The sequence below is a fragment of the Eschscholzia californica genome, unplaced genomic scaffold (assembly GCF_041429995.1).
Source record: "Eschscholzia californica isolate CP2 unplaced genomic scaffold, dmEscCali1.0.p SCAF_6, whole genome shotgun sequence".
Lineage (NCBI taxonomy): Eukaryota > Viridiplantae > Streptophyta > Magnoliopsida > Ranunculales > Papaveraceae > Eschscholzia > Eschscholzia californica.
In genome coordinates, this window is record NW_028238483.1 from 31678772 (window position 1) to 31690628 (window position 11857).

The 11857-nt window shown below is 35.2% G+C and overlaps 1 protein-coding gene across 1 annotated transcript; it reads left to right on the forward strand.

The window, feature by feature from the left end:
- Positions 1 to 3141: 3141 nt before the first annotated feature.
- LOC147533574 (uncharacterized) lies at positions 3142 to 5671 on the forward strand. Its single transcript, XM_086648098.1, has one exon. The coding sequence runs from the start codon at positions 3278 to 3280 to the stop codon at positions 5492 to 5494; it is 2217 nt and encodes a 738-aa protein (XP_086504224.1). The 5' UTR covers positions 3142 to 3277; the 3' UTR covers positions 5495 to 5671.
- The last annotated feature ends 6186 nt before the right edge of the window (positions 5672 to 11857 follow it).

Sequence of the window (11857 nt, forward strand, 5' to 3'; positions counted from 1 at the left end):
GATCGAGATCTGGCAAGAAGGGATGGGACGGCAATGGTTTGATCGAAAACAAACCCTAGAAAGCTCGATACCATGTAAGGTAATGTAAACCCTTGCTTATTTCATTGATCACAATGTGTATATATAGTTACAATGGAATGGGTTAAATACGGAAATAGCTAAATATACATCGAGATAATTACGGAAGGAAATATAGAGAATATACAATAATGGACCGATAATATTGTGGAATATAATTATCGGCTAACAGTGACAAGTCTAAATAGTTTTGCGAATCTCAAAACCTAGATGGCCAAAAGCATTTAACAAATGTGATAGTGAACTCTCCAACTCATATTTGTACTGATATCCCATTATTAATAGCTTAATGAATAATGATGGAATCTGCTTTTATTGTCCTAGATTTTCTTTATTTTGTTGTTAATTATTCGTTGTCACATTGCATTTATAAACCTAGTAGTTCTCTTTGTTTTTCCTTTTCTTTTAATCGTTCAGCGTGTCTCGAACCTTTGGCCTCTAGGATGGAAGATTATACCTCTTATCATTCCAACCAACGGTTGTTGACCTAGTAGTTCTCTGTTAAAATCACATACATGCACATTGTAGAATTTTAGAGAGAGAGTGAGGAAGAAGAGTTAAAGTTTATTAGTATTAGAACAAGTGATTACAATTTATCTTCTCATCTCTTATTTATAGAGATTAGAGAGAGAGAGATAACGCCCATTATGGCAGTTATAGAGAGAGAAAGGTTAGTTACAAATGTAACAGAAATTCAACAGAAATTAAAGTGAAATGAAATGAATTCTCATTTCCTTCTCATTGTCTTATACTTCCCCTCAGACTGATGCTGGAGTGATAGAAGAAGGCATCAGGCTGTGCTTGAGTTGAACAAAGAGATCCTTAGGCAGCCCCTTGGTTAATATATCAGCCACTTGCTGAGCAGTAGGCACAAACTCAATCTTCAAAACACCTTGAGTTATAAGATCACGTACAAAGTGATAATCTACCTCTATTTGCTTTGTGCGAGCATGAAAGATTGGATTCTGAGCTAGATTCTTTGCTCCCATATTATCACAAAACAGAGTATAAGGTTGTGCAAGAGAGAAGCCAAGTTCTTCCATGAGATATGAAATCCACAGCACATCTGAGGCAGCCACACTCAAAGCTTTGTACTCAGCCTCAGTTGAGGATCGAGCAACAGTAGGTTGCTTCTTGGAGGACCAATTGACAAGATTGGGACCCAAATAAACACAGAAACCATTGGTACTCCTCCTTGTGTTTGGACATCCTGTCCAATCTGAGTCACAAATCACCTTAAGCTCATGAATAGAACCAGGACTAAAGGTTAGACCATCTCCCAAACTACCTTTCAAGTACTTAAGAACCTTTTTCACTGGTTGCATATGAATAGTAGTAGGTTGATGCATAAACTGAGCAAGGTAGTTGACCCCAAAGGAGATATCAGGTCGAGTAAGAGTTAAGTATTGTAAGCCACCAATAAGAGTCCTCCTATATGATTCAGCATCACTAAGAAGAACACCATCAGTTTTAGAAACTCTCTGGCCACTTGGAATAGGCACTGAACTTGGTTTGCAACCAATCATATTTGCTTTATCTAACAATTGCATAGTGTATTTCTTCTGAGTCAGAAGTAAAGAAGAAGTAGAGCATATTTTTTCCAACTTCTATACCCAAAAAATAATGCAAGTCCCCCAAATCTTTCATAACAAATTCAGAAGACAAGGTCTGAATAAGAGAAGTAATGAGAGTTGAAGAAGAACCTGTCAAAATGATGTCATCAACATAGAGAAGGAGAATCAACCTATCACTGCCCTGGTGAAGAGTGAACATGGAGTGATCAGATTGACTCTTAAGAAACCAAAATTTCTCCAAAAAGGCACCAAATCTCTGAAACTAAGCTCTTGGGGCTTGTTTCAAACCATATAAAGACCTATGAAGATGACATACATAATCTTTGAATTGAGGATCCACAAATCCTTGAGGTTGTTTCATATAAACATCTTCCTCTAAGAGTCCATGAAGAAAGGCATTGGATACATCCAATTGCCTAATGCACCAATTATTAGAGACAACAATAGAGAGAACTATCCTTATTGTTGTAGCTTTAACTACTGGACTAAAAGTCTCAGTGTAATCTATCTCACTTTGTTGATTGAAGCCCTTAGCCACAAGTCTGGCTTTATGTCTTTCCAAAGAACCATCAGCCCTGTGTTTGAGTTTATACACCCATTTACACCCCAAAATATTCATAGAAGGTTGAGGGGGAACCAATGACCAAGTCTTATTCTGTTGAAGAGCTGAAAATTCATCTGCCATTGCCTTACATCATTCTGTGTCCTTAGAGGCTTCAGTATAACTGGTAGGCTCAACCTTATCAATAAGAAGTGTCATAAAAGAAGAATGAATAGAGTGATAAGCCACAAAGTCAGATATATGCTTGGGCTTAACAATACCATTTCGAGCTCTTGTAGTCATGGGATGCTGAGGTTCAGGCTCAATAGGTGGTGCTGGCTCAATTGGAGATGCGGGCTCAATAGGAGATGTTGGCTCAATTGGAGATGCAGGCTCAATAGGTATTGTCTCATTTCCTTCTCATTGTCTTATACACATAAACAAAGAACACCATATTTAATGAGAATCAGTTGGAAATTCACGATCTACATTCTTAGATAAGCCACAACCGTTACATACTTTATTCCTCCCAGTTGTGGTGATTCGTTACCATAATGGAATTATTAAACTTGTCGAACCCATCTCTTATTTATAGAGAAATTGGGGTTTCGGATTTGCATATCTGTTTAGTATTATCATTAGAGAGTTACAAGAGATATTCTAATATAATAAATTATCTTTCAATATCTTGGATTAATCTTGATCGGCGTATCCCTTCTTCTCAGATCCGTCTCCTATCTCGATGTTCTCTAAGATTACTTCTATTTTATTTCTCTTCATCATTAAATTAAGATTCGCAAGATCACGAATACCTTCTTAAGATAATTAAAGCTAAAGACACGCTTAGTATCATATTAAGCACATGTTTTTATTATATATGAACTCAATAATTGACAATATTAAAGTAATAAATTCAAATCTCCAAACCTCTATGGCACTATCATGTAGTAGTTGTCATGGTAATGATCTAGTCATCTGTCAGAATTTTTAATCTTAATTGCCCTACTTCAGTACTTTGATTAATTAATGAAACTATAAAAGGAGCTCATCACTTCACAAGTTATCATCCATCAGTTTTACCACAATGAAGTTCTCACTTTACCTATTTTTAGTAGTCTATATCTCCATTCTCTCTACATCTTCTAAGACAACCCAAGCATGCCATGAAATAGACAGAGCAGCTTTGCTTGATTTTAAGTCTAAAGTTATTTCCTATGAGCCTGAATCACTGCTAGGAAATTGGAATAAATCTACTGATTGCTGCACCAAATGGGATGGTATTACCTGTGATCCCACCAATGGTCGTGTAATTACCCTCGAACGTGGAGTAGGAATTACCGCACAGATTGAGCGAATATATATGGTGGGAACTATATCTCCATCTCTCGGCAATCTTTCGTTTCTTCGTGTTCTTAACCTTAGTGGGCTCGCGAACTTGGAGGGAGAAATACCATCCGAACTTGGGAAACTATCAAGCCTTACTAAACTCATTCTCGATGACAACCTGCTCTCAGGTTCAATTCCCACATCTTTCCGGCATCTTTATCAACTCAATACGCTTTACCTCCAAAACAATAAGGTAACCGGTGTTCCATCCTCTATTTTCACATCTATGTCATCCCTTAAGGAGATCAATCTGAGCTTAAATGACCTATCTGGTGTCATTCCATCGAGTATTGGAAAATTAGCGTCGTTAACCCACCTTAATCTTAATCTAAACCAATTTTCTGGAAATATCCCTAGCTCAATGGGTTCTCTCACCAGCCTAACTCATCTACAAATGTATAATAACCTGCTAAGCGGATCGATTCCACGCTCTTTTGGAGGATTGTCCAAATTAGTCCAACTCTATCTCAGTCAAAATGGTCTGTCAGGTGCAATTCCACCGTCCATTTTCACATCTATGACATCCCTTGCCGAACTTGAACTAAATCATAATGAACTATCGGGTGTCATTCCGTCGACTATTGGAAACTTGCGGTCATTAGCTACTCTTGGTTTAGAAGGAAACAAACTCTCTGGGAGAATCCCAAGCACAATTGGTGCTCTCAAGAAATTAACTTCGCTAAACTTGTATGCTAACGAGCTAAACGGATCCATACCACGATCCATTGGTGGATTATCCAAGTTAGTCCAACTCCAGCTCAATCTAAATAGGCTATCTGGTAACATCCCTAGTTCAATTTCAAATCTGGTTTCCCTGGAGTCCCTTTCATTAGCAGATAATAAGCTAACTGGTAGTATACCGGCTTTGATTGGGAACCTCAAGAGCCTCAGCACTCTGGAACTTCAGAATAACAAGCTAACCGGTAAGTTACCTTTGACGATAGGCCATTTAACAAACCTAGCCATTTTAGGCCTATTCAATAATCACATTTCTGGTCAGATACCTTCGAGTTTCGGCAATCTTCAGAAGCTTCTAGATGTAAATTTCTCAAGAAACAATCTATCAGGTCCACTTCCTCCTCAAATGGGAAAATTGAGAGGCTTACGAACTCTAGACTTGTCATTCAATCCATTGGGTTCAGTTGGGTTACCAAATTGGTTAACAAACTTTGAGAATATTAGCGAGATCAAGTTGGCTAATATAGGTTTAGTTGGCAAGCTTCCATCATGGTCATCCCGGCCATTTACTCAATTGCAAAACCTTGATTTATCAAGTAATAGACTAAGCGGAGAACTACCAAAGTGGATATGCCAAATCTCTACTCTCAACTCCCTAAATCTATCTAATAATCGTTTCCATTCAGCTATTCCAAGGGACTTCAAGAACTTAAATAACCTCCAAAACCTCGATCTTCATTCGAACAACTTCTCCGGAAGAATTTCTCCGATTTTTGCAAGAGATGTTCCCGATTCCATTGCCAACTACTATACTATTGATCTTTCCCACAACATGTTTGTTGGCTCCATAGATGAACATGTCGGTGACCTCCCTTCTACGGAAGCAATTAATAAATTAGTACTATCTAATAATCCTTTAGGAGGGTCCATACCAAGTTCTCTAGGAAAACTGAAATGGCTGCAAATGTTGGAGCTTAAGAACAATGGCTTATCAGGTAAGATACCAGTTGAGATCGGAAACAACTCCAACTTAACGTCGATTGTGTTATCGGGTAATAATCTTACAGGAGACATACCCTCAGTTGTACTAAACTTAGAGAATCTTGAGCAATTTGATGTATCCTTTAACCAACTGAGTGGGAAAATCCCTCCTCATAAGGCCAAAATCCCAGCATCTTCCTTCAAAGGCAACAAAGGTCTGTGCGGAAATCCACTTTCTCCTTGTAGGACCACCTAAGCTAGTTCTCTTCATTTTCTCCGTATTCCAAGTATGCAGTTGATAAACCAAATAAAGGAAAGTAATGATTAGATGTTTTTTTGAACAGTTACTTTGAATCAACAATCAATTAATGTTGAATTATTAAAATGTACCATGTTATCAAATGACATCGAATAAACGATTATGGTTAAAGTACTTTCACCTTCTTAGAAATCTTAAGATGTGCATTTGTCATGACTTCAATATATATACTAGGTCGTACTCAGTGTTACGAAAAAATAACTTAATTAACTTGTTCAGGAATATAAAGATAAAAGATGTGGATGTAATAGCAGAGACACCAAGATAATTTAACGTGGCAAAAAAACCCCTACAAGATAAAAGGTAAAAAACCACGGGACCTAGTCCAGAAATCTTCCACTATGATTAAATAATGGGTTACACAATTCTTCACCAAACCTATGGTGGATAAACCAATTCGTCAAGATGTGTAGAAACACTCTTGGATAATCTTTCTTGAAAGAACCACTTCAGAAATCTCTTTTTCTCAGGCCTCTCTCTGTTCTGAAAGTCTGAATAATTTCTTCCCTTTCATTCCCTATTTATAATGATAAATAAGGAGGTATTCCAATAGAAATAGGATTCTTTTTTAGGCTAGAAATAGAAAATTCTATTTCTCCCCAAATAAGGAATAAGGAAAATCTTATTTCAGTTAGGAGTCCTTTTATTATAAGGAGGGACCCCAACACTCGGAGCACTAAGTTTTGGGTGCAAGGGTGGGATTCATGCCCCAATCCCAAGACATTGCCATAACACCCGGATCTAATATTCTGTCGAGTTCTCAAGAAGCTTGAGACTGGTTGTGCTTGCCAAGCCCTTCCAAAATAGCTGGACAAACCTGGGGTTTACAAAAAATTGACCCGTGTCTCAATCCCGTTAGAACGGCCCACGCGTTAAGCCTGGTTCATGAGAGCGCTTGGATATATATGTTGGTTAGCTTTGGAGTTTGAAAGATAGGGAGATGAACAGACGACTATATTCCATACCTTCACCCTTATAAGCGTAAAAGATTAGTATAAGTGTAAAAGATTAGGTTTTGAGCGAGAAAAACCATATACTTCCATCTTTGTTTATAATTAAAGAAACAATTCTAATTCCAGTGTATCTTGGGAAATTGAATAGAGAACCTTTGATTTGAATCTTGGGTAGTAATCTTTGATTTGAATCTCACTTTTACTCTTATTATCCTCTCGCAAATTGAATAGAGAATCAAACCGAAAGTTCGATTTGGGAAATAACTTGATGAGACCATTCTTTCGTCACATTCTTTTTTTTTTTTTTTTTTTTTTGAATTGTTCAGCGTGTGTCTCGAACCCTTGACCTCTAAAGAGAAAGATTATACCTCGTACCACTCCAACCAAGGGTTATTGGTTGTCACATTCTTTGTTAAGGCAATCTTGGAATTGGTTGATGAACAAGCTTTGATTTGGTGTAGATCGATAGATATATTACTGCAGTAATAATAAGCAAACATGGCATAATGCAGTGGACTCAGAATCCATTTAAAAAAAAACATGGACTTAACCACATTAGATTCAAAAGCCTTTTGCACTTAATGAGCTTAATCACAATGGCTTCAGAAGCCCATTACAACATCACGACTTATTTGTGATGATAAACCAAGCAAAATCACAAAAGAAAACATCAACCTTGCACTCCAAACCACGATAACAATGACGACCGATATTATCACGAAAAAGAAGACCAAAACTACCTTGTTTTTATCGTTCCTGCACCAATAATTAACTAACTTTGGATTTACTACTCAACATAAAAACTTTGGATTTACTTGAACACAAATTTTACTCTCAAAACATCGAGTGAACTCATGAAGTTTGAAAATTCCCTTCCCATTATAAATAATTCGTCCATCATTATTATATAATCCAAGAACAGAGAAGAATTATCATTGTGAATGCAATTTCTTTCTTGATAACAAAACTTTTCAAAACTCAAAACCGATTACAATAGTATTGATAACTAGAATCTCCGTTGTTGAAACCTTATTGGAAGACAAAACGTTTCGTCGGCAAACTTTGACTAAATTTATTGAAAAATATGAAAATTAGAGAAGAAAATAAAGGAGAAAAAAAAATTAACCTCGATTCTGGCGGACGACAATCGTAGAACGGCTATCGTCGTCGGTTAAAAGGAAGCTAAATAGGATCAAAACTATAATATGTTAGAATTTTCTAAGGTCATCAGATAAACCATAAAAGATTTAGTTTTATGACCGAAACTTCAATTCACCATCGAATCCATGTTAAGTTCTATTGTTTCAGACTTGAATATCATAATTAGTAGCTTGGAATCAAATATGACCAAAACTTTTGCATTAAACTCAGAGACTAGATGAGAATGAGATGAAAGCCTTAATACATACACCGTACGTCATGGAATACGTGGGGCTGATTAAAAACCTTAAAAATATGTGAATGTTGTGAAAAATAAAAGAGGGAAGAAGAAAAACAATAGAAATATAGACAAAAGATATAGAGAAAAGAAGAACTTGATTTGTATTCATATGTTTGTAGATGATTTCTCTAGTTTGATATATTGGTACACATTAGGTACATTAGGTACATTGCTACATTAGCTAGAGACCTCTTTATATAGGCCTTTTTCTAGATGAGTTACATAACCAATAGTCACACAATAATGGTGCTTGAATACAAAGTAATGGTGGAGAACTTATGGTGGTGAGAGTTACAAAGTGTGGTGGTCATCCACCATAAATCTAATATTTATAACACTCCCCCTGGATGTCCACCACATCAGAAATAGCCTCATTAAAACCTTACTAGGAAAACCCAACGGGACAAAACCATAGTGAAGGAAAAAGTGTACAATCCTTTCTTCCTGTAAATCTCTGATGAACACATAATCTGCCTCATTAAAAACCTTGTTAGGAAAAACCCAGTGGGAAAAAACCTTAACGAAAGAAAAATAGTACAGTATGAAAATGTAGTATACAGTGTCTTCATAAACTTGCTTCCTCTCATGAAGGTTGAGGACATTGTTCAACTTGTTATGGTCAGCTTCCTTTTGGTATATAAACACAAATATAATAAGTAGCATTTGACATTTCAAGTTGCATTCATATAATGCTTTAAAGTTTATGCATATTTTAGATTGAAACTTGTGAAATCTTTTAGGGATCCCAGTTGAACTCACTTTCTAGTGATTCATATTTGTCATATACATCGATAAGATAATTATAATATTTTGTGAAATCAATGTACTAATCACATTTCAATGTGCGTTATAAATTTCATGCACAATCCACCTCAAACACATAATAGGTGTTAAACTCATCATTCGATGACTAGTTGTCTCGCCAAAACCTTGTCAGGAAAATCAAACGGGACACAACCTGAACAAAAGAAAAAAGACTACAACTTTTAAACAAATTATAACAATTTTCAACACGCATAGTTGCCTCTTTAAAACCTTGACAAGGAAAACCCGATGGGACAAAACCTTGACGAAGGAAAAAGAGTACAACGCGATTGACTTTTTTTTTATATGAATGATGGTTCTTTTCTAAAACCACATTACAACACACATAATGTATTGTTTGTACTATATTAGGTACTTCAGGACCTGAATTTCCATGACATATGATAAGTTAAAACAATATGAGTTGCTTTGAAGCTTATAGCTTTTTAGTATTTCAGAATATGTTCATTTTCAAGATTTTCTTTACTCGAATAATCTTTTTCAATACTCTACTGTCAAACTTTTATATCTCTTAAGAAGTCAGAATAGGATTTATAAATACTTCAGAATATAATTCGAGGATTTGTAATTCATATTGAATTTTTATAAGTGGACATCAAATCCTTTATAGACTAAGTGACATTTCTTACATATGTCTACTTTATTACCTTCAGGGTAATTCTTGGTTGGTGCTTCGACTTCATGTCTGAAGACTTAATTATTTTGTAAGAAAAATCCACAAGTAATGAAGTATCTCATCAAAAGTTGACAAATTACTAATTCTGAATCAATATGCTCTCAGTAGCTATTTTTCAGAAATATATCGTCCGAAATGATTTATTTGATTTCTTAAATTCTCACAGCATACATAGTTCATTGACCTCATATATGTGCCAACGTAAAAGGTCAATATGTCTCTTTAATTTAACTCATATCATCTTCAGAGAATTTTATTGAAAACATGAACCGCATTTATTTCTAATTTGAAAGCCTCTTCAGGAGGATTCTCATATACTCTCCAGGAGTATATGTCACTTTGATCAGCTCAGATCATATTTCATGACCTTTGTCCGTGTATGAGCATATTAAGCTCTGCAAAATATTTATGTTTGGAGGTACAACTCTAAGTACATTGATTGCAAATGGAAGAAACTTGATACTTTTGAAGTATTTTACGACATTGAATATAAGACTCCCTCTCCCTAATGTCGATAGATTTCGTCCTATTTATGTGCACATACTTTAAGGATGCGACATAAACGAAAGAGAAATCAATTGCTTCAGACAATGATTTCTATTTTTATATCATATGATCTGTTGGACCAAAATTGTTATCTAATCACAACTTCAGGTGTGAGCAATTTGTCCTAATAACAACTTCAGGTGCGATTGATTACATGTGAGATGTCATCTTCATGCGATTTTTTCTATTAAAGTCCATCATCACTTTCTTTGTGTATTACAACTTCAGGTGTAATATGAAAGAAGATATTCAACAAATTTTATTTTCCAATAATTTTCAACTCGTCGTCATCCATAGACACGAAAGAAAGATATTATCACCACTTGATTAAAATTTTATTGCAATACAAGTGCAGCCAAAATTGTGATATTGTATTCTCTTTAAAAGAAATTCACAAAAATTGGTTGTCTTCCACCGTGAAGAACTTTTTCAAATCTAATCAGACTGTATGTTGATACAGTGAAATGAGATGTTCATTTTTGCCACTTCATTTCAATAAGAACTCGATGAAGTACTTTTCTTACAAGTTCAGTTGTGATCTCTTAATAATCAATGGAAAGTAATTCCAATACTGAAATATCAATATTTTTCATTCTTCAGGAATGAGTAAATAAATTTTGTTTTGCAAGGGTTCACCGTTTTGGTGATAATTAACTTACTCCTATGGTTACCAAACTTCTTTGGTAATATCATATAGATGATTCAATTTCATTGTAACCAAAATCAAATGGTTAAATTTTCTCTTGAAAGAATCTTTATTAGTAGATCTTAAAAGATGGGAGAATTGAATATGAGATCATTTTATCATCCTTAAGATGTATCTAAAAAAATTATTGATTGTCATATATCTGTAAAAAAAGATTTTTTTTTTTATCAAAATAGGCACTTAGAATATATTCATAGAAAACCAAATATTAGTTATGAGAGTAATACTAATTTATTTTTGAAGATATAACTTACATTAACCTTACCATCGAATGAATTGCATTAACATTCATATTAGATTGGAATGTTAATCCTTTCATCTATGAAAAATAAAAGAGGGAAGAAGAAAAACAATGGAAATATAGACAAAAGATATAGAGACAAGAAGAACTTGATTTGTATTCATATATTTGTAGATGATTTCTCTAGTTTGATATATTGGTACACATTAGGTACATTGCTACATTAGCTAGAGACCTCTTTATATTGGCCTTTTGCTAGATGAGTTACATAACCAATAGTCACACAATAATGGTGCTTGAATACAAAGTAATGGTGGAGAACTTATGGTGGTGAGAGTTACAAAGTGTGGTGGTCATCCACCATAAATCTAATATTTATAACAGTGAAGCTAATATCAGGTCGAATATAACAAAAAAAAAAAAAAAGGTAATTTCTCAAATGGCCCCCAACTTTGTGACCAGCTTCCTGCCTAGCCTCCTAAATTAGTCAAAATACCCATATGACCCCCTTTTTCAGATTCCGTTATAACACCGTTAACTAGTCATATTTTCTCTCTCCTCCATCTCATCTCTTCTCTCTGCCACCTCATCTTCTCGCCACCTCATCATCTTCTTCGGCGAAGGTCGCCGGCCGGCCAATTTTCCGGCCGGCGACCTTCAAACATAAAAAAAAAAAAAAATTATTTTCTCTCTCTCTCTAAAACTTTTTTTCCCTTTTTTTTCTTTTTTCTCTCTCTCTCTCTAGAACAGATCTCGAGAGAGAGAAGGTCTGTTCGTGAGAATCAGTTGCGTTTTCATCAGTAACTGAGAATCGTACGATTTTAGGTTGGTTTACGTTCGACGGTTAGATGAATTTGTAGATCTCATCGACGGTTTTGATTGCATCTTAATGAAGCCATGATGCTCTGTGTA

Bases quoted from the DNA above. Each gene is read 5' to 3' on its own strand.
- LOC147533574 (XM_086648098.1), top strand. From the start codon at position 3,278: ATGAAGTTCTCACTTTACCTATTTTTAGTAGTCTATATCTCCATTCTC.